The 23,561-nt window shown below is 45.8% G+C and overlaps 1 protein-coding gene across 1 annotated transcript in view; it reads right to left on the reverse strand.

Moving 5' to 3' along the window:
* ADRM1 (ADRM1 26S proteasome ubiquitin receptor) overlaps window positions 1-23,561 on the reverse strand; it is a 24,936-nt gene continuing 1,375 nt past the window's right edge. Inside the window, exons 2-10 of the mRNA XM_073607514.1 lie at window positions 12,173-12,386; window positions 11,771-11,887; window positions 10,107-10,230; window positions 7,845-7,931; window positions 6,295-6,376; window positions 5,010-5,251; window positions 2,874-3,031; window positions 1,459-1,561; window positions 1-211 (exon numbers count right to left, since the gene is read on the reverse strand). Coding sequence (XP_073463615.1) covers window positions 111-211; window positions 1,459-1,561; window positions 2,874-3,031; window positions 5,010-5,251; window positions 6,295-6,376; window positions 7,845-7,931; window positions 10,107-10,230; window positions 11,771-11,887; window positions 12,173-12,385 — 1,227 coding nt within the window. The 5' untranslated portion in view covers window position 12,386 and the 3' untranslated portion in view covers window positions 1-110. The remainder of the gene's footprint in view (window positions 212-1,458; window positions 1,562-2,873; window positions 3,032-5,009; window positions 5,252-6,294; window positions 6,377-7,844; window positions 7,932-10,106; window positions 10,231-11,770; window positions 11,888-12,172; window positions 12,387-23,561) is intronic.

The raw sequence follows: 23,561 nt of genomic DNA on the forward strand, positions 1-23,561 counted from the left end.
TTCAGCAGATAGAACGGTTTATTAAACATGGAAAGGACATATACATGTGGGGTATGAAGCCAGGCTTAAGCACATTATTCTATTCTGCAGCAAAGAGAGAAGCCCAGACTTCAGTCTAAACTCATGTCTTCTTCTTCCTCCTTCTTCTCTTTGGAGTCTCTCTCTTTCTGAGAGGACGTGCTCTGCATTGCCTTGGCAAACGCCTCAATGTCTGTATAAGAGGAAAAAAACAAAGTCACATTTTCACCATTATAATCCTCCACTTTCATTTTTTTGTTTACGCTTTTCTTTCATTCTGCTGGACCCGCTTCCTGCCCCATTCTTAGAGAAGACGTTATACTCTCCTCCTGCAGCCCACTGACGTCACACATCCCACTTTCCATTCATCTAAACAGAGCCAACTCCAGAGCTCACACATGTGCAGAGTCTGATTGTTTTATAAATGGTGGAAAGTCATTCCTCCTCGGATATGTGATATCAGTATCTCACAAGGTGTTACTTGGAAATCTGTACCGACTAGAAGAAGTAGACCACCATTTCTAACCACTTCTTACAAACGCTACATGGCTCTGGTTCCAATATTTTGCGTCAATGATCCAGAAGTAGTTAAAGGCAGTAAATTAATTAATTCCTAGCCCCTCACAGCAATCCTTTAACTGGGTCCTAATGCCAGGAGCAAACTGTGATTGGCTGTCACAGTGATCACATGATCAGGAGTCCTGACCTGCTAGCATTCGATCAGAAGTGCACATTGAGCATGCGTCTCCGCACGGACACCTCAGCCTCCATGAACACATCAGCGTTAAAGTGATTTTTTTTTTTGTTAAAAATAACAGACTACAAACATATTATACTTACCTGCTCTGTGCAGTTGGTTTTGCACAGAGCAGCCCGGATCCTCCTCTTCTCGGGTCCCTCTTCGGCTCTCCTGGCCCCTCCCTCCTGTTGAGTGCCCGGACAGCAAGCAGCTTGCTGTGGGGGCATCCAAGCAAAGCCACAGCTGTGTCCATTCAGACACGGAGCTGTGGCCCAGCTCTGCCCCCTTTCTCTCATCATTGGCTGACGACTGATTTCCAGACGTCTGTCTCAGCCAATGAGGAGGGGATTCCCGGGCAGCTGAGACACTCCTGCAACATTGCTGGATCTAGAGGGACCTCAGGTAAGTATTAGGGGTCTGCTGCACACAGAAAGCTTTTTATCTTAGGCATCACTTAACCCAGATGACATGTGATCATGTGATCATGACATGACATGCAAAGCTCCCACCTCCCAAAAGGTTGGGCCTAGAAATTCTTCAGTAGTAGTTTAGGATGGCTAAAGTGCAGCTGAAATCCGTGTTTGCACACTAGAGAATGTGAGCAGTGAAAAGGTATGAGAAGTACATTCAGCCTCTCTAGAAAAACATTCCACAATACTGTAAGAGGAGTACAGAATACATAGTGATCCAGCCACTCTTACCTCCTTTATTGGCGGCATCCACTGCCTCTGCAGGCAGACCAAACTGGCTCATCAACGGACCCAACTGGCAGGAAGCAAGAGCAGCACTGAACATACTGAGAGCCTGGAAGAGAGCAATGTCATTATAGAACAGATTGGTGCCAATATGGAGACGTCCATCTAGTTTTCACACAATTTGTTTTTACACTAAAATCCAAAAGTGTGCCTGTACAGGAATGGGGGAGTTTGTGTAATAAATTGAATGGCCAGAGTGGTGCAGTGTGTGCAGGAGATGGGGGACAGAGGGTACACTTAATTGTCAGAGAATGGGAGGCCTATGAAAGAGAATGGCCACCGCCAACAAAATCTGCCCCTTGATGGTACTCAAGGCTTGACAACAGTGCAGACCAAAGTGGAAGAAATACAGGAAGCTGCCCAGAGTACTTCCAGGGATGGAACCTCTCTCTCTCTTTTTTTTTTTTTTTAATTTCAAACACTTCCCAACTGATATACACGCACACACACACACACCCCCTTGGACAGGAGCGATGATACTTGCTGAGCCAAGACCCCGGTATCATTTTTTAGGCGATGGGTTTTCCGATAAAATTGATCCAAGTGGCTCTACTACACTTCGATCACTTTTACAGGCAGCAGAAGGGGATTCCCAGCGCTGCCTTTCCTGGGCTCTCCTGTCCCACTAGGGAGCCCAGCAGATTTGTGATCCATTACTTCGTATGCATCAAGAAGACTGGGAGGCACTTCTGCTGTTTCTCCTCCTCCCCTCTGATGTCAGAAACCAGAAAGGATGAGGATTTTGTCACTTCTCTTTTCCGGCTTGTAAAGCAATCAAACTTATCTTGGGTTGATCAGCTGCTTTGCAGCTCAGAGGAGAGATCTGGGATCTAACAGACCCCAGATCTATCCATAAAGGAGGACCTGTAATGGCCCATGCCATCACAAGGGATATCGTTCATCCCTTGTGATAGCAGTAAAGTTCAATAAAAAAAATAAATAAAAAAAATAAAAATAAGAAAATCGAAATAAACAATATTAATAAAAATTAAAGCACCCCTGTCCCCCACTGCTCACACACACACATATGGCTTCCGTACACATATGTAAACAGTGGTCGCATCACACGTGAGGGATCGCTGCAAACGCCAGAGTGAGAGCAATAATTCTAGCGCCAGACCTCTTGTTTAAATAGATAACCTGGGGATGCTTTTAAAGCATCACCTATGGATAATTTAACATACTGTAGCTGGTCAGTAGGCGTGCGCAATTTGAAAGCGTGACGTGAAGTGTTGCAGAAAATTTCCCTAGAGTTGAAGAGCTCACGTATGTATCCTTCGTAATCTGGTTTGAGCACTACAGCCAAAATTTCTAATTAAATCAAAAGGGTCAGTCTGATAATTGCAATACTGATGACTTACCTGCTGAAACTGAGGAGAGGTAAGTGTGTTCTGGATCTCCTCTGCAGTTTGCGGCAGGGACTCTCCAGATGGGAGGTAAGGCATTAATCTCTCCTGAACTTCTGGGTTAGCCAGGATAGGAGCCATTATTTCTGGAGTGAGAACACTGGCCAGGTCCACTGTGAGCAGGAAAGAAGGAGGACATAGAATGCAGGTTGTCATCGGCTTTACAGTTACATTACATTGATATTCCACAGGATTTTATCATGTGCATAAAATTGTTCACATAAAGTCCTTGAAACCCAAGGAGTTTACAGTCTCTTAACCCAAACACCGATCAGAAGCGCACACTCTCTAGTGTCAGTCTGATAATCTACTAGAATATTATTGGTGGTGCGAGTAAACTATAGGTTCACAAACACAAGGACATCCATCACTATATACAAGGACGGCATTAGCCAACCAATCTGCTGATTAATTATACAATACATCTTTATCAGCTTAAAAGTAAAAAAAAAACAAAAAAACCCTACTTTGCTTATTGAGGGCCATGAAATGGATTAACGGAAGAAAAATTGCGCATAGAGAAATGGGTGAGCGGCCAACACTCCACTCGACACAAAGTGAAACAACAGATATAACAATAATAGTGCAGTGCTCAAAAAATAGTGAAAAATGAAAAATTTGAAACACAACACTAAGACAATTGGTATAGAGATAATGACATAGCATATCAGTCCATCTTGATTGATTGATTATACCATGACGGTGTGAATAAACATCAACACAAGTGTAAAATCTTAGGTGATAAATCTTGAAGAAAGTGCTTGATCAGGAAGTGCAGTCAAAGAAAAAAAAAGTAAGGTTGGCGTGCTTACCAGATGGGGTGGACACATGTACCTTACAGCACATGGGTCAAACAGGCATAGTGAGGACTCGGCCTCAATGTAGTGATCTGTGAGTGAAGCAGTAGGTGGAAGGTGGACCTCAAGGATAGATGATGGAAGATCGTACTTCAGACAAACGAGCTCCAAAGGATGCAGCAAGTGTTAAGTCATTCCATTGACATTAAACAAGAAAGACAAATGGATCCACACAGCATAATACCGTAAAGTCTTTTATTTAAAAAAAGAAAAAAAAAGAAAGAAGGAGGGGTTCGCACTTACAGAATTGTAGATAAAAACAAGCTTGTACTTTAAGAGGTAAAGAGCGATTGCCACGGACGTCACCCAACGCGTTTCGTCCTAACGGACATCATCTGGGGTTTAACAGGTAAAAAGCGATTGGCATGGACGTTCCACCAACGCGTTTCTTCAGAACGGACATCATCTGGGGTGATGTCTGTTAGGACGAAACGCATTAGGTGACGTCCATGGCAATCGCACATTACCTTTTAAAGAACAAGCTTGTTTTTATGTACAATTCTGTAAGTGTGAACCCCTCTTTTTTTTAAAATAAAAAATAAAAGACCTTACGGTATTATGCTATGTGGATCCATTTGTCATGTTCAATGCCAATGGAATGACTTAACACTTGCTGCATGCTTTGGAGCTCATTCGTCTGAAGTACGATCTTCAATCATCTATCCTTGAGGCCCACCTTCCACTTCACTCACAGATCACTACATCGAGGCCGAGTCCTCACTATGCCTCTTTGACTCATGTGCTGTAAGGTACATGTGTCCACCCCATCTGGTAAGCGCGCCAACCTTACTTTTTTGACTGCACTTCCTGATCGAGCACTTTCTTCAAGATTTATCACCTTAGACTTTACACTTGTGTTGATGTTTATTCACACCGTCATGGGATATTCAATCAAGATGGACTGATATGCTATGTCATTATCTCTATACCAATTGTCTTAGTGTGGTATTTTTAAATTTTTCTAATTTTTCGAGCACTACACTATTATTGTTATATCCATGATATGGTTTCTCCTGATAAGTCTACCTGATCTCACATCTACCTGATGTAAAAAGCTGGCAGGTACCCATTGCTGTTTACGGAAAAAATATGTGCATTTAAAAAAAGGTGGTTAACCATTTATATTAAAATCAGACTGCCTGCTATAGATGCATTTTCCAACATTTTTGAACCTATAGTACACTTAAAAAAAAAAAAAAAAAAACAAAACAGCCCTTATCACAGGAGCACTTACCTTGCTGGCCACCTTCCGCTGTTGCAGGCACATTCATGGTTGCTAGGATGTTCTGCAGGTCACTTAGCTGGATGGGCTGTGTAGGGCTTGTAGCAGCGCTGGCACCATTGCCTGAGGTCACTGCAGGGGTGGGTGTAGCCACAGGCGCTGCAACAGCTGGAGCAGCTGGTGTAGTGGTGGTGGTGGTTCTTGTGGAAGACGTAGTGGATGACGGAGTCACAGCTGCCGACTGGCTACGAGAACTACAAGATAAGGCCTTAAATTGAAAACTTGTATAAAATTAAATTAAATACATTTGCAAAAGTTCCATTGAGGGTAAAGCTATCACTAAATTGGGATATTGTATTTGTAATATTTTTAAAGAAAAGATGCCCGGAGCTCCCCAATAATTCAGTGTGCAATACCAAAATGTATACATGTTGCTAAATATTAAGTAGATGAAGATCATGGGCAGCACATTGTGACAGTTCCAAAAAACCGATGGAACCCCTTATACAAACTGTATGACATTTAACTGTAATTTCTATTGTGTTGGGGACTCATGGGGATGCTCCAAAAATCCCTGTAAAGTTTAGTTGTCCTAAAGCAGGGGTCTACAAACTGTGGCCCGTGGGCCTTTATCTGGCCCTTGGGGCACTATTTCTCCCAATGATATGAGGCATTATTCCTCCCACTGACACCAACAATAGGGCACCATTTTCTCCACTGATATCAATGATGGGGTACTCTTCCGCCCGGTAATACAAATGATGGGAAACTACTACTTCTACTAACCATCAACCCTGAGGCCACGTTTATTCTCACTGATGTTGGACCCAGGACATTTTGTACCCCTACTGGCACCAATCCGGCTCCCTAAAGTCTTAAGGAAAGTTAACTGGCCCTTTGTTTCAAACGTTTGGAGACCCCTGTCCTAAAGCATGGGTGCTCAACCTGTGGCCCTCCAGCTGTTGCGGAACTACAAGTCCCATCATATCTCTGCCTCTGGGAGTCGTGCTTATAACTGTCAGTTTTGCAATGCCTCATGGAACTTGTAGTTCTGCAAAAGCTGGAGGGCCACAAGTTTAGCACCCGTGTCCTGAAGTAAATGCTTCTGCAGGGTAAAAAAGAGACAGTCTGGACCTATGTGCCAAGTACAACTATCTGGCATGTATCTGCTGCTGAAGATAATGACCAGGACTGAGAACTACATGGCAGAGGTGCACTGAACTGTGCTATCATACACATACCCATGAGATTATTAATAAAGGTGGCCCTGCCAATGTAGGTAAAACATCCATCTTACCTGGAAGAAGAGCTGCTTGTTGTAGGACCTCCACTGCCCAACAAACTGGCCAGACCTGGACCCGTCAGAGCTCCTAACCCACCTGTGAGAGACAACAATGTATAATTATACACAACTTACACTTCCCAGCAACACAAAAATACAAATATAAATGAACTGACAAGACCTAACCTGAAATCATAAATTCCAAACACAGCTGGTCTAACTTACCAACAATCACCTTCCATCTCCAATGTAAACGGCTCTGCCGCCTGTTATACTAGCTCTGCTATAACATGACCTTTCCCATTTCTCCTGTGCTTTTCTACATAAAAGTGAACTCAATGATTGCAGTGGCAAGTTAAGGTACCACCGTCATAAAAACGTTACCAAAACTGTTACATTCGGTTACTGTAACTGTCTATAGAGTCCTGGCCCACTTCGCTCTTAATAAACCAGTTTGGGGCAACCCACATTTACCAAAAAGTTTCTCTCCTTCCCTAGAGCAGGATTCTGCTTGTCTCTGGGTCTTATGTTTGAGCGCCAGCTTTTTAGTGAAGGAAAGCTTAAGTATTTTAAGAAAGTTAGAATATGCAACCCCACACACCAAATTCCTACACTGTGGTCAGCTTTAACATGCAGCCATCAGTCAATTTCTTGGTGGATACAGCAATCTTTACACGAACCTCTTTGGGGACATTGTTTTTGGTTTTCTCCTAATTCTGACCAAGAGTGGTACAAGAAAGAAAGAAATAAAAATGGTGAACCTACATCAGGGTCATGGGTGGCCAAGGCTCATTGATGCATGTGGAGAAGGAAGGTTGGCCTGTGTAGTGCAATCCAATAGAAGAGCTACCGGAGCTCAAATTGTTGAAAAAGTGAATGCTGGTTCCTATAGAAAGGTGTCAGAACACACAGAGCATTGCAGTTGGTTGTGTATGGGGCTACGTAGCCGCAGACCAGTCAGGGTGCCCATGCTGACCCGCGTCCACAGAAAAAGGTGCCTGCAATGGGCATGGGAGCATCAGAACTGGACCACAGAGCAATGGATGAAGGTGGCCTGATCTTATAAATCACGCTCTTTTTTACATCATGTGGATGTCAGAGTGTGTGTGCACCACGTACCTGGGGATGGCAACAGGATGTACTATGGGAAGAAGGCAAGCCGCTGGAGGCAGATACCACAGCTTACCTTCAAGGGTCTAGTGGAGTCCATGCCTTGATGGGTCAGGACTCTTTTGGTGGCCAAAGGTGGACTGACTCAATATTAGGTGGATGATCATAATGTTATGGCTGATCCCTGTATATCTGTTTTGTGTTGACTAATGGCTGTAGTAGGAAAAGTTTTTTTCTTTAGTGTTTTTTTTTTCTGTTACATGTGCCAAAACAAAACTCATCTGAATCCCTGCAGATAAGTAGTTATTATCCCTGACAGCAAATTATCATGTCCAAACAGTGGACATGCATTATCATTTGTGAAATAGTGTTGGCATTTTCTGCAGTCGCAATAATTGGGAACAGGAGGTCAGAGATTGTGCTATTCCTGTGATCGAAAACAGCCGCATACTTACCAAGCCCCCCCAGACCAGTGGGTCCAATAAGCTGCATCAGTTGGTTATGGCTCATATTTCCCAGCAGGCTTTGCAGGCCTCCTTCTCCTACGAGACAAGACAGCGAGTAAGACAAACACGAAAAAAAAACCACAACAGTTATATCAGCTTTGCAACATTTCTCAGGCACAGGGCAATGTAAAGATTAAAGAGACTATATAATATTGCTATACACAGGCTAATTATTAGTAATCGCAATGGGGTGGATTTACTAAAGGCAATAGTTGTTGCATGTCCAGTTGCTCTCATTTTCCCCAGAGCTTAAAGTGATTGTAAAGTCTTGTTTAAAAAAATAAACAAACATGTTAAATTTACCTGCTCTGTGCAGTGGATTTGCACAGAGCAGCCCCAATTCTCCTCTTCTCGGGTCCCTCTTCCGTGCTCCTGGCCCCTTCCTCCGGTCCAGTGCCCCCCACAGCAAGCAGCTTGCTATAAGGGCACCAGAGCTGAGCTGCAGCTCCGTGTATCCATTCAGACACGGAGCTGCTGTTTGGCCCTGCCCCTCTCTGATTGATCTGCTGTTTGGCCCCACCCCTCTCTCCTTAATCTCTGCTTGGCAGCCATGGGAGCCAATGGCGCTGCTGCTGTGTCTCAGCCAATCAGGGAGTCTCGGATGGCTGAGGGATACGTGGACATCGCTGGACAGAGATGGGGCTCAAGTAAGTATTAGGGGTTATTGGGGAGGCTGCTACACAGAGAAGGCTTTTTATCTTAAAGTGATTGTAAGCCTTTGTTTTTATTTAAAACAAACATGTCATACTTATCTCCACTGTACAGCTCGTTTTGCACAGAGTGGCCCCGATCGTCCTCTTCTTGGGTCCCTCTGCGGCTCATTCGGCTCCTCCTTGCCTCAGACAACCCCCTAGTTGAAGCGCTCTCCCTGGGGGGGGGGGGGTTACCTTGCGGGTGCGCTACTGAGTCGAGCATTTGCGTCCATAGACACGAATGCCGGACTTGGGCCCCCCCGCGTCACTGGATTTGATTGACAGCAGCAGGAGCCAATGGCTGTGCTGCTATCAATCTATCCAATCAAGAGCCGGGGCCTCATGCAGAGAGGGACAGCACGTCTCCGCCGAGGGAAATACGGGGCTCAGGCAAGTAAAACGGGGGGATGGAGGGACGGTCACCGCCAGAAGTTTTTTTCACCTTAATGCATAGGATGTATTAAGGTGAAAAAACACGAGGGTTTACAACCCCTTTAATACATAGAATGCATTAAGATAATAAATCTTCTGCCTTTACAACTTGAAGCATGACTGGATGATGAAAATCAGCAAAAGATTACCACTTTTATTAATCTATGGGGTAAATTAGCACACCTATACCGTCTATTTGCCTTTAGTAAATTCACCCCAATGTGTCCTCATAACAAAGAGAAGTACACCCTCTTCTCAATGACCTGTAATATAGAGGGGTCTTCCTAAAGTTTCCACACTTTTTATATTTTCTTTTACAAAGGTTTATTAGTATTCCAACATTTCAGGTTAACATTTAGATGTTATAGTATATGGTAGACAAACCAAAGCAAAACCAAAAACCTATAACAATGAAAAGGAGACATGAGCAATAAAATTATACAGATTCTGAACGCAATGTTCCATCGGCTGTCCTCTCATGGAGTCGTATAGGACGGTCATCCACACTTTTATATTTTCAAAGGAAATTGTGAAGGGGGGGGGGGAGGAGTAGTAGTCTGTCTGGCAAGCCGCCTGTACTATCTAAACTCTGCTTTTTACTCCACTGCTCCTTCATTTGTTTTCTCTAAGAATATGGTGTCACACGGATGTGCTGATTTATGGTATAGTTATTTACACCCTCAATATTTCTTACACATGTATTACTAAAAGGTGCTCTTCAACATTTGCATTGGCTTTAAAAGCAGTCAGACCAAAAAAACAATGACCAGCTGGTCCCAATCATTAGATAAATTATACATTATATACATTTATCATTACACAAATACTGAAAGTAGAACAAAAAGCAAAAAAAAAGGGAAGAAGACCGCCAAGAACCACAGGCTCAGATGATTGCTGTGTCCTCAATGGGGAGGTCTTTCTGTATTTTATTGGTTTGTAACCAGGAAAGAAGTGAGGAGAATTCTTCCATAGGGACATAAAGCCAGCTATAAAAATCTGAGGAAGTAATCTTCTCCAGAATTAATAATTGATGAGATCTACAACAGACTGTAGTTGTGGACAAATAAAATCCAAATGGGATATTTACCTCCCAGGGCTGAAAGCTCATGGCCTCCGCTGCCACTTCCACCCAGTGCTCCAGGCATAGGGGGGTTATTGAGATACTCGTTCACCTTGCGGCAGTACTCTTCATCCTTATCAGTCTTGGGTTCCTAGAAAACATTAAAAATACAATGTTCTTCATCCACATCAAGCAGAGCTCTAGCACTCGGGAGACAGCACTGTGGAATATAGCAAAGACTGACTACAAATATTTAAAAGTATTGACCATCTGTGAATCAATAAATTGCTAAACTAAAAGGCTGAGCACACATTCTGCCAGTCTTGCTTATGTATCTCAATGGAGTATTTGCAGGGCAGAGCTATAAGCTGGTGTACATCAACACCCACCACCCTTCATATCTACAGATGCCACTGGACTTTTAAGATGATGGCAGCGTGGACAATAAAATATATGAAAAGTAGTTGTAATGCCAGTTTGTTTTCTTCCTAGAATCCCCTGTTCAATTAAGTTATGTGCCCCAGTGTATGTGCTTTACAAAAAAATATGCAGCATTATACCTTATTTTAGAGCTGTGCACTTACGTGACTGCCCGCCGCTCTCCTCCCCGATCTGAGAACTACAGCATGAGAGGCTGAGAATCCCCAGCTGACGTTAGCCCAGAGGAGGAGAGGTGAGGAGAGGAGGAGAGTGCCAGGCGGTCAAGTGAGCGCCACTCTGAAATATGGTCTGAAGCTGCAGATTTTTTATTTATTTTTTTTTAAATTGAACACAGGGGATTCTAGGAAGATAAAGTTAATATAGCAGGAAGGGAGGGGCAGGGAGAAGATCGGCACTGAGACTAGCTGACTGACAGGGTGGGAGGAGGAGAGAGAGACAGTAGATGATGGAGGCACGTAAACTGACCATATCATGGATCAGCAGCCATGATAAACGTGGTCAGTTTACAGAAGAGAGGGCAGCACCAGGCAGGATCAGCCAGGTATTTTAGATGATAGAAAAAGGGACAAATGACAGAAAAAGCACTGCGCTGAAAACAATGCTTTAAGGAACAGGATGCATATTTTTATTTATTTAGGGTTACAACCGCTTGAAGTATGCCTCCATTACTGGACTATAGGTTGGATACAAATACAGGCCATTTAATACCTCCATTTAGTTCACTTTAGACTTTCAAAAGAAATTGTATGGAGTGGTCAGTGCCGATATGGTGAAGGTCCCGGGGTTGTCATCTTCATGCTGGCTTCACTACCTATGAGTCAATGGCCTAGAGCAAACGTGCCAGCCAATGAAGTCTGAAAGGTCTAAACTCCTGTATACTAGTTCTTTGTAAGTGACTAATTAGGGAGAGGAGCTTGGATATGAGCCACACAACCTGCAACACTGTGTGATGTGCAGGGGGGGGCTGTGTAATGTAAAGGGGTCCAAAGGTATGGGGGCTGTGAAATGCTATCTTCATTAGCAGGTGAATGCGGCCCTCCATGCATTCAAATACATTTAACCTGGCCCTTATGTGGAAAAAGGTTGCAAACCCCTGCTCTAGGGCCTCTGCTTAAAAAACATATATAATGTTTTGGGGTTCTAAGTAATTTTCTAGCAAAAAAAAATCATGATTTTGTAGAAGAGGTGTCAGAATAGGCTTGGGAAACAGTTGGTTAAACTTTAATGACAGAACGTTACTAGCGACTGACCTGCATCCAAAAAAACAGTCTCTTGGAGCCGGCCTTAAATTTAAGCACGTACACGCGCCCAGTAGTACACTGCGCCACTCTCTTGAACTCGCAGTCGTCTGGAAATATAATCAGATCCTGAAAGAGAACACAAGGGTCAATATCGCAGCTTGTTAAGGGTAAGAGAAAGAAGATATTGGCGGCAGAAAGTACAATGCATCCTGGGTAAACGCACACCCGCCAGGCACAGCGTGACTTTTTAAAAAGCCTCTGCTTTCTGCTACAGTAAGCCACTGGACCAAGCAGCTTAATTGCTTGTGGATAAAAGTGGCTGCACCTGGTTCAAGTAACCTTTCATTGTAGGGAAAAAAAGACTATTGACTAGAGAAGATCATAGCCCTCACCCCCCCCTGTACAACTTACATCGTCTACATTCCCAGATGTTCTATCCTTCCAGCAGAAGTGGATAAGGGAGTCATCAGTCTGCTGAATGTATACAAGTCCCTTCCTTTTGTCAGGAGTCACGGTGCTTCCCTTCAAGGACATCTTCCCAGCCCGAAACTCCACCAGATACTTGCTGGAGGACCCGCGGGACCCGGGCACCAGACTCGGAAACAAGGCTCCTGACGACGACATTCTGAAAAGATAATCAATAACATTTATCTAAACCCAACAGCAAAAGTTTCATATATCGCAGTTTACCAGCCTTTAGATGTTCTGCCTAAATGAGTTTTATTTCTTAGGCTTTTTCCTCTCCTTATGCAGCCAATAACACGGTTCCTGTCCTAGAATGACAGCACACACTCGTATTGTATCTATGGGGAAAACACCCCAGTCTGCTCTCTCTGATTTGGACTACAGAACACCTCTTCTCATGCCCATAACACAGAAGAGGTTGTCCTGTAGTTCATAGAGGTGAACTTGGCAGAGCTGTTAACACAGCTTGGAATTTCAGTGTAGGGGCAGAGTGCTCAGAACGTTCGCTTACTGTAGGATGAACAGGGGCTTTCTGCACTTAACAAATGTAACAAAACTTTTCAATAATATATTTAAGACACGTTCAATGTTATGGTTTACAAAGACTTTAAAGTGATTCTAAAGGCAGAAGATTTTTTATCTTAAAGTGGATGCAAACCCACCACTCACCCAGTATAAAACTAATGGCACAGTATTAACAAGCCTCCTGCATGTATGCCTACCTTGTAAATGACACCCCTTTCAGCAGTAGGAGCCCCTCAAAACTCTGGAATCAGTGGGTGGGGCTCTTTGCAGGAGCTTGGTGGGCGGAGTCGTGATGTCACAAGACTCCCCGCCCACCTCTACACTCCTACTCTTCAGTCACACTGATCATGCCCCATGATGAGTAACATCCAGTCAAAACTCAGGAAAGGCACCACATGACTTCAGCCTGCCCAATCAAGCTGAGGTGTGGAGCAGCAGTTCATGAGATAAAGAAAGCAGATGTCAGTCACAGCAGTGGGGGATGTGGCACACAAACTTATCTGTGTGTAGTTTTTTATCTTACTAAAAAAAAAAAAAGTGACAAGAGGATTGCTCAGAACTGGATTAACTCTTCGTGACAAGACTGGGCACAGATGACTTGACATCCTCTACAGTACCGGGTAGAAGTCTTCATTACATTTTTTTCCCCATGTTTACATCTACTTTAAAGTGTAACTAAAGGCAGAACTTTTTTTTTTTTTTTAGTTTTGGATAGAGTGGAGAGGGATTAGAACCCCTGTTATTTGTTATTGCTGTCTGTGGACACATGAAGATTCACCCTCTCTCTCTCTCCTGTTTACCATGATCATTGAAAGTGAAACTAAAAAAAAAATCCCACATTTTGGGTTGTCCCCAGAAAAATAGAGGGGATATCTTCCAATGGGGACACTACGTCTGGTGACCTATGGGTCCCCAAGAAATTTCCTTTATTTAGTTTCCTCTAACTTCCTGTCTGGCTATGGGACAGGAAGTGAAATCTCTGCAATGGGACACAGATGATGAAAAAAAAAAAAAAATCTGACAGGGGTTATAACTCTCCCTTGTTTTATCCAAAATTAAAATAAAAATTCTCCCTATAGTTCTACTTTAATGCATTCTATGCATTAAGATAAAAAAAACCCTTCTGTGTGCAGCAGCCCCCCTCAGCCCAATCTTGATCCAGCGTTGTTTCACGGGAGCCTCGACTGTCCTGAACGCACCCTCCTGATTGGCTCCGACACAGCAGCGGGTGCCATTGGCTCCCGCTACTATCAAAGTCAGTGAGCCAATGAGAAGAGAGAGGGAGTGGGGTCGAGCTGCAGCTGTGTCTGAATGGAGCCTCTTAGCTTGGCTGCCCCTATAGCAAGCTGCTTGCTGTAGGGGCACTCGGCTGGAGGCAGGAGCGCCGGCGAGGGACCCGAGAAGAGGAGGATCTGGGCTGCTCTGTGCAAAACCAACTGTACAGAGGAGGTAAGTATAACATGTTGGTTAGAACAAGATTAATTAATATCGCTTTAAGGGTAAAAAAATAAAAGCAAAGGCTAAAAAAGAAAAAACCTCTAGAACATGCACACACAAGGAAAGAGTCACTCCAGTCAAAATGAATGATGCAGCTTTGAAACACAAACATGAAACCCAGCATGGCTCCCCAGGGCCTAATTATCTCATTAAGTCATTGCAGTAATACACTAAAACTCCTTACTCCCTTTTTAAGGTAATCTGGTGATTTGTGCGACTGGAGAGGAATTAATGAACACTCCTACTGCAGGCTCCCTGCTGCCTGTCACATAAAACAAAAAGGTAGCTGGAATAAATTTATTAGAGCTACTTTATTACGGCCATCTAACAGATTCTAAGAAAAATATCTGGCTTTACCACAGTGGAGACAATTAGTAACTCACTGAATGATTTTACTTCATGACTGGGATTTCTCTGTAAAGGCTTGGTTCATATAAACAGGTATTTGGTGTGTGATGTTGGAAGGTTGTTCAGCTCAAGTGTAGGGTTCACCAGTCCACATAAGATATGATGTTTAAAGGCATTGTAAAGGTATTTTTGTTAGTAAAAAAAAATGTCTATATTTACCTGCTTTGTGCAATGGAATTGAACAGAGCGTCTGCACACCTTCTCTTTTGCGCTCCTGGCCCCTCCCCTCTGTCCAGTGCCCCCATGGATAGCCCTTCCCATAGGGGCACACCTGTGTGCTCACACCTGAGTCCCTCTGCTGCATCCATTGACACAGACAGCGGGACTCGGCCCTGCCCCCCTGTGTCACTAGCTTTGATTGACAGCACTGGTAGCCAATGGATCCCGGTGATCCAGCAAAGCCACCGAGACCTGGAAGTGAGGGGAGAGAGAGGAGCTGCAGATGTGCATAACGCTGGATCAAATGAGGGCTCAGGTAAGTAAAAGGAGGGGGGGGGGGTTGGGGTGCTGACACCTAAACATTTTTTTTACCTTCATCACCATCAGCATGAAATACAGTAACTTTCAGCTATCTGGCTCTCTTTAGCAGCGTCACTGCTCAGGCCATGTGCTCCGGCCCTCCTGGGAACCCAGTCTCCTCTGATTGTAATAAGCATCCTGGAGCCCAACAGCCTGCCTAGTTGAGAATACTGGGTGACCTAAAACCCTTTTAACCACCTGCTATCCGCGCTATGGCCGAATGACGGCCACAGCGCGGACCTGCATTCCCGGGAGGCCGTCATATGACGGCCTCCCCTGTGCACGCTCCCTGCGCGCGCCCTGCAGGGCGCGCTGTGATCACCGATCTGTGTAAGGGGCCCGGTCCCGGCCACTTACCATGTGATCAGCTGTCAGCCAATGACAGCTGATCACATGATGTAAACAAAAGATCGGTAATCGTTTTTTTTTTTTTTTTTACTCACTCTGACAGCGCGAGTAGAAAAAAAAGCCGGTCACCGGATCGGATGTCAGGGACTGAATCCCTGTTAGGCTGAATCCCTGGAGGGTCCTGGGAGAGATGTACCTAAGGAGGAGGTGACTATAGAGAGCACAGTCCTAGGAGTACCAATGAACCTGGGGTGGAGGCGAGACCAGAGGGAAAATTGCTGCCAAGGAACTGCATATGCATTCACATGTGACTACTGCGAACTGTCCACTAAATAGGATTGACTATGTAATGTCAAGTGACTCCGGAATGTATGTTGATGTGACTGTCATGTCATTTCCAGAATTCCATCAGTAAAGTGCAGAAATTGGAAGGAATTTCCATTAGGGATGCAAAAGGTCAATAGCTGGGAATGCCATGCAGAAGTCTTTGGCATAAAGTGGGCCAAGAGATGGCGGAGGGTTCGGCCTCAGCAGGAAGGATAATATTCTAGTAATAGGGACAGGAGCAGAGTGCCCTCTTGGTGCCAATTCTAGCCAATAGCAAAGCTTCTCTTACAACCTATTTCATGCCAGACTGCACAGAGAAAGGACTAAAATCTCCAACTGTGCAAATGCAATCTGCCATGCCAAGCAGTGCAGAAAAATACATCAATGGAATGTCAGAAGCAACAGGCGTCTCTGGGATAAATAAGAACAAAGAGAGGTAAATAGAGGCCCAACTGTGAAAACAAACAGGGAAAAAAAAAAAAAACATACAGGGATGAGGTGACAAGTGTGCTGTAATAAGGAAGCATAGGGCAATCCAGGAATGGTGGAGACACAGCATGGCACTCAGTACACCTATCAATTCTGACACTGACCCCTCAACCCACATGCAGAAAGGCACTGCAACATATGTCAGCACACTGCAAGGACATGTCCCTGTGCAGTCTGTGTCCACTGAAATGTATGGCAGTGCAATGTCTGAACTGCTTCCCGTGTCCACCAAAAAGATTCAAGTAGGATTCCAGCTTAAAACTTCATTAGTCTTACCAGTCTCCAACCCACTATACATAAAAGGTCTTAACAGGCTGTTGTCCTGCCGGCACGGGGAGGTGCTGGAGCTGGATTCAGCGGACTGGGAGGATATCAGGGAACACCTGGAACCATGGAACACCTGGTTTCAGCCAGGGACAGGTTAATTTAAAACTCTTAATTGAGCTTACTTCACTCTCCAAAGGGGATATAAGATCTTTCCCTTACACCCAGTGGTATATTTTGGTTTGTGCTGCCCTAGGCAAGACTAAAAATCAGTTCGTTTTTTTCTCTGGGATTTTTAGTCTTGCCCAGGGCAGCACAAAACCAAAATATACCACTGGGTGTAAGGGAAAGATCTTATATCCCGTTTGGAGAGTGAAGTAAGCTCAATTAAGAGTTTTAAATTGAATTAACCTGTCCCTGACCGAATCCAGGTGTTCCATAAGGTATTCCCTGGTATCCTCCCAGTCCACTGAATCCAGCTCCGGCACCTCCCCGCGCCAGCAGGACAAAAGCTTGTTAAGACCCCCCCCCCCAATCTAAATTTGTCCCATCTCAGCCGCTTTAAAAATGTGCACGCCCATGCAACAGCGACAAACGATGAAAATTTTACTATCTATAGGCGATGCTTAAAAAGCCTTTACAGGTTACCACTTTAGATTTACAGGCGGTTTGGAGTTAGAAATACTGCCCATGATCTGATGTTATACCTCACATGTGTGCGACGAACGCTTTTGCCTTTGTGTGCAGGCTTTTTACACGGTTGCTTTCATTTTTTCCTATTGCCGTCACAAGAAATGTAAACATCCTTGTGACAGCAGTAGGCATGTGACAGGTACTCTTTATGGAGAGATCTGGGGTGTAAAAGACCCCAAATCCCTCCACAGCACTTAAAAGCACCAAGATCTGTGTCTTTGAATGCTTTACATTTTTAAAAACTGGCACCAATGGTTTTCAAGTAAACTGGAAGTGATGTCATGTCATCCAATTCAGTTGACTGTTACCAACAGCTAATCAAAGCCAATCCGAGCTTTGCTTGGCTGTCCGGCAGTAGCGCCAGCTGGTCGCTCGGGTCTTCCGGTGGGGACATCCCCTCCTGCTGCTTGTAATAGCAGTAGAGCAGCTAGTTAGCCACTCTGATTGCTATTACAAGAGAGCCGACCGCCAGCTCTAAAAAACAATACCAGGGTGATGCCTGCATCTGTCAACCAGGTACAGGCGCCCCCCCCCCCCCCCCCTGAAAAATGCCGCCCAAGGCAAACGCCTTGTTTGCCTCACGGTAGAAACGCCCCTGATTACGCCCATGCAAATGCTGACGCAGTTCGGAAGACCCTGCTACTTTCTTATATGTGTTCTGGGATTGTCTGGTTATTAGGCTTTGAGTGAAACTGGAATCTCTCACTGTATTTGTTCGGTTACAACCATCTCAGTACCCTTATCTATTGAATTTTTGCGTCCTTGATTTAATTTTTACATTTTTTTTTTTTACATTTTTACGAGTCTAGAGGACGTCCCAACAAATTCTCTAAGGTATGAGACATCTGGACAGAGTCCAAGGACACTGTCACCTCTACAGTATTGCCCCAATAGTGAACACCGATCTGCTTCTTATTACTTGATATAGGTTATTTTATTGTACTGTGGGAACATGTTCTCCTAACATCTACTCAGTGCCTACCAGCAGAACTGAGTAAGGTTAACTTTGGCATTGGTTGCCAACCACTTAAAGTGGTTGTAAACCGACAATAAAAAAAAAAAAAAAAAAAAAAACAGCAAGACAAAGGCATAATAAGCTAGTATGCATAGCATACTAGCTCATTACGAAATACTCACACCTTAGATCGAAGCCCCCGTAGCGGTCCCCATGTACTACTCCAGCCGGCAACATCCCACATCAAGTATTGACTGCCAAGCACTGGTCAACCCCCTCCTGTAGGAAGTCCAGGACTGCTGATATTGTTTGGAGAGTGCCTTCTCTAGCTTGAGTCCAAGAGAAGACCTTCCAAACTTTAGCATAAATCTGCCTGGTGACAGGCTTTCTACTTTGTAGAAGGGTATCAATCACCTTCTCCGAACAGCCCCTACTCCTGAGGATATCCCTCTCAAGCACCAGCCCGTCAGGGAAAGAAATCCTGGGTCGGGATGCAGAACTGGCCCCTGGCAGAGGAGATCGCGTCTAGATGGGAGATGCAGTGGAGGAGCAAACGACCACCTCATCAAGGTAAGGAACCATGCCCTCCTTGGCCACCAAAGTGCGATTAGAATGAGACAACAGTCTGTCTGAGACAACTTCTGTAACACCCGGGAAATGAGTACCAAGGGAGGGAACGCGTATGCCAGGTTGAACCTCCAGCTCTGGGCTAAGGCGTCCACCCCCTGGGCGCCTTGTTCCCTGGCGAGAGAGAAGAACTTCCGGACCTTCCTGTTCTTTCTGCAAGCAAACAGATCTCTGGTCTGCCAAAATGTTCACTTACCAGCAAAAACACCTCTCTGCTCAGCTCCCACTCTCTCTGATGAATGGGCTGCCTGCTGAGGAAGTCTGCCTGTATATTGAGGGTCCCTCTTATATGGACAGCTGAAATAGAGGAGGGTCTCCTCTCTGCCTCCCCCAGGATCTTCTGGGTTAAACTCATTAACCTTTGGGACCTTGTTCCTCCCTGGTGGTTTAAGTAGGACACTGCCACCTCATTGTCCGAGAAGACCTGTACTTCTCTCCCCCGGATCTGGTCCCCGAAAACCTCTAAGGCTCTTTCGACCGCCAGGAGTTCCCTGAAATTGGACGAGGCCCTGCTCTGACTTTGGTCCCAAGGACCCTGGGCGCAAAGATCTCCTAAGTGAGCTTCCCATCCCCAGGCACTCGCGTCCGTTGTCATGCTCAACAGATCCTGTTGGGCCCATGACCAACCCCCCCCGACAGGTTGCTCGAACTGAGCCACTAGTCTAGGGAGTCCCTTACCTCCCCTGGGAGAGAAACCCTTAGATCCAGGGATTCCCTTTTCCCATCCCAGAAGGAGAGAAGGGATCCCTGGAGAGCCCGAGAATGGAGTTGGGCCCAGGACACTGCTGGGATGCAAGAAGTCATTAACCCCAGAATTCCCATGATAGACCTCAAAGAGACCCTTCCGGGTTCGAGGAGAGTGGACATTGCCCCCCACACCCTTATGATCTTCTCCTGGGGAAGGAAAATCTTTAGATTTTCTAAGTACACCTTGGACTGTGAGGAGTCCAGGGAGGACGTCTCCCGGCTGATCATCCAACCTAGGGATTCTAGGGTGGCTATCACCTTGTCCCGGGCTGACTGGAGCTGTTGCAGGTCTGGATTGTAAATAAGCATATCGTCCAAATAAGGGATCAAGGCTATTCCCTGGAGGTGAAGAAATGAAATCACCTCAGCGAGAACCTTCGTAAAGATTCTCGGACTGGCCGCAAGGCCGAAGGGGAGTGCCCTGAATTGCCAGTGTTGGACACTGCCCTGACTGCATCGCGAACCAAAGGAACTTCTGGCGTTTCTGGGCAAAGGGGACATGGAGATACGCATCCTTAAAATCTAACGTGACCATGAAGACCCCTGCTTGGAGATGCCTCCTGAGTGTGTAAATGCTCTCCATACGGGACTTCTTGTACTGTAAGTACCCGTTCAGTTTCCGTAAGTTTATAATCAGTCCAAATTTGTCTGAGGATTTCAGAACCACAAATATGTGGGTATAAAACCCCCTGCCGACCTGATTTGCTGGAGCAGGGATGACCTCCTGTTCCGCCAGCTCTCGGATGCTCTCCAACAGGCCACTTGCCTTTTGTGGGTCCTTGGGGAGAAAAGGGAGCACAAAAGTCAGGAGGAGGGATGGACAGGAATTCTAACCCTTCTTTACAAGGTTTAAAATGTATGGGCTCTGAGTGATCTTCTCCCATTGCAGGAGAACCCACGAGAGCCTTCCACCAACCTTTAGGCTGGTGTCATTTTGTTTCTTTATTGGAAGGTCCGGGCCCAGAAAAAAGGATTCCACCTTTTTGTTTGTCCTTCCTGAACCCCCACTTCTTACCCAATTCCTTCTTACCCTTAAAACGGTCTTTTGAAGGGGGCCTCTAAATTTTTTTTTAGCCTTATCCTTTTTAGGTTTGGTTGGGAACTTTTTTTCCTTCTCCGTCGACCGGGAAAGGACTTGTTCCAAACCGGTTCCGAAGAGCAGTGAGCCCTCAAAAGGAATACCGCAAAGACGTGACTTGGAGATATGATCTCCATCCCACGTCTTCACTCAAAGAGCTCTCCTAGCAGAGTTCAAGAGAGCTGAAGATTTAGCGGTTGTTCTTACCGTCTCTACTGCTACGTCTGCCAGATAGGCTACCACTTTTCCGATGACTTCCAGGGAGTCCAATACCTCCTTGGATTTTGATCCACATGAGACATGGTCTACCAATCTACTGACCCATGCGTCAGTATTTCTGGAAACACAGGCAGAAACCAATGCAGGCCCCATAGCTGCTGCATTGGCGTCCCAGGCCCTGCACAGCAGGGTTTCTGATCTCCTATCCATTTGATCCCGGAGTCTTCAAAGGAGAGGTCCGAGCGCTTGGAAACTTGAGCTAGAGAAGCATCCAGCCGCGGTACCTTAAAAAAACGTATCCTCTTCATCCTCTGTGAAGGGGCATCTACGCTTCCACGTCTTAAGCCTAAGTACCTTCCGCTCAGGTTCCTTCCACTCTCTCAGGATTACGTCCTTGAGAGATTGGTGGAAAGGACTTAGTCTGAGGTCTGCCCAATCCCCTATACAATCTATCCTGAGCTGATTCCTGCGAGGATGGCTGTTGAATTTCCTCTGAGGAGGCCCTCCATGTCATGTCATCAGCAGAGAACAGGTGCCTTCTAGACCTAGCTTCTTCACTCTATCCTGGTCCAAATCTTCACCCACCTCAGGAGAACTCTGCGCTGATGCCCCTGCTTCCTCCTCATCCGAGTAGCAAGATACAGATGTTCCTTTGAACCCCCCTACGGGAGGGGGCCTCCATCTGCCGACTGGCCCCGACTGTAGCTTTAAACGACTGGAGAGTTGCTAACATTTCAGACTGCAGAGCAAGGCACTCTTTCATGGCCTGTGCCAATTCCCTGCCTGCCAATTTATAAATGCATTTAAAGCAGGACCTGGTGTGGTCCTGCGTGAGTTTTTCATTGCAGTATCCACAACGTTTTGACCGAGAGGGGCCCTTGGACTTGGATCTACCGGCAGACCCCTGGGCAGGGTATTCTGTTTCTGTCGAAACATACAAATAATTCCTTATTAGCCCCTCTAAGGTGTACTGTGGGGGTAGTGGTGTGTGGGGGGGGGGGGGGGGATACCCTTTACCCCCACAACCGCCAGGTAGACTTACCCCCAGTGGTCAGCTCAGGCACCATGGCCATACTTGGCCCATCCTCCTTCTCCATCAGTCCAGGCTTCCATGTGAAGGTAGGCGACTGTGAAGGACACAGGACCCCCGCCCCGTTGCACTCAGCGCTCGTTTTAACAGCACCAATTGCCGGCATTTTGCCAGAGCCTCCATCCCCGGAAATGACACCATGCAACCGCTCCTTCCCAGTGCCAGGCATCTGGACCTACGCAGTAGCGCCGGCAGACGCCGAAGTGGCCATGCTAAGAAGACCGCCGCACAGTCCATCCTCCAGTAGCTTCTGGCCCGCTCCCCGGGCAGAAGAGGTGTGCAGATATACTCCTCCGTCCCATCCACCCTGTCATGTAGGAGGAGAGAGTGGGAATGTGGCCCCTGGAGTTCCAGACACACCACTGTGTCTAGGGGCCTCCAGCTCCCATGGGGACTCTGACTCTAGCTGCTGCTCCCCCTGAGCACCATGGGAACAACAGCCCCCCTGGGAAAGGCAAAGCCTCTACCAGACCCTGCATCCAACACTGGTCTGCCTAGGGTCTGATGTCCCGGGGGTGGGGGGGACCGCAGCCCCAGGCCTTGGTCGGAGGAAAAATAAAAATGGTTTTGCTGCCACTTGTGGGAAACACAATCAATAACAGAGGGACAGAGGGAAGAGTGGGGCCTTTAAAACTCTGTTGTTGATTGTGTTTCCTGTCAGGTGAGACTAGTCATCTCAGGTGTGCCATCCTGGAAGATGACTGGAGAAAAAAGATGTATATACTTACCTTTTTTCAACCTGCTCTGGTTCGGTCATGTGATCCCTGTGTCAGCCAGAGGTGGCTGCAGGGGAGAGAGCGCTCAACAATGGCTGGGAATTCCAGGAGTGCTGACATCACCCATTAAGCTCCCATGTCTCAGCCGTCAGTTTTTTACTTTAAAAGTGGTTATAAAGCTCTCTTTTTAAATAAAATTATCCAACAGGTTATACTTACCTGCTCGGTGTAATGGTTTTGCACGGAGCAGCCCCGATCCTCTTCTTCTGGGGTCCCCCGCCGGCACTCCAGGCTCCTCCTCACACTGAGGCGGTTTTCAGGCGTTTTGGTGCTAGAAATAGCCTCTAAATAACGCCTGAAAAGCGCCTCCCATTCATTACAGCGTGTCTTTTCACACTGGGGCTGTGCGCTTGCGGGGCGTGAGGAAAAGTCCTGCAAGCAGCATCTTTGGGATGGTTTAGGAGCGCTCCCAAAATGCCCTGCCCATTGAAATGAATGAAAAGCGATTAAAAGCGCCCCACTAGCGGACAAAAAGTTCCGCTTAAACAGCGGTGCTAAAACCAGCGTCGCTTTAGCGCTAACGTGGCCGCGGCTCAGTGTGAAATGGCTCTATTGCATTTTATGTGGTTTTTGTTTTTTCCAATTCACTGATCTGAATGCAGCCAATTGTTTTCAAATAAAACTGATCTAGACACGTAAACACACACAAAAAAAAAAAAAAAAAAAAAAAAAAAAAAGAAGAAGAAAACAATGGGTGTTCTGTGTGACTATTCTACATGTCACGCGAATAGTAGATTATAATACAGGTCTAGACAGGGTTTGTTCATACACAC

Source organism: Aquarana catesbeiana, linkage group LG12 (genome assembly GCF_042186555.1).
Source record: "Aquarana catesbeiana isolate 2022-GZ linkage group LG12, ASM4218655v1, whole genome shotgun sequence".
Lineage (NCBI taxonomy): Eukaryota > Metazoa > Chordata > Amphibia > Anura > Ranidae > Aquarana > Aquarana catesbeiana.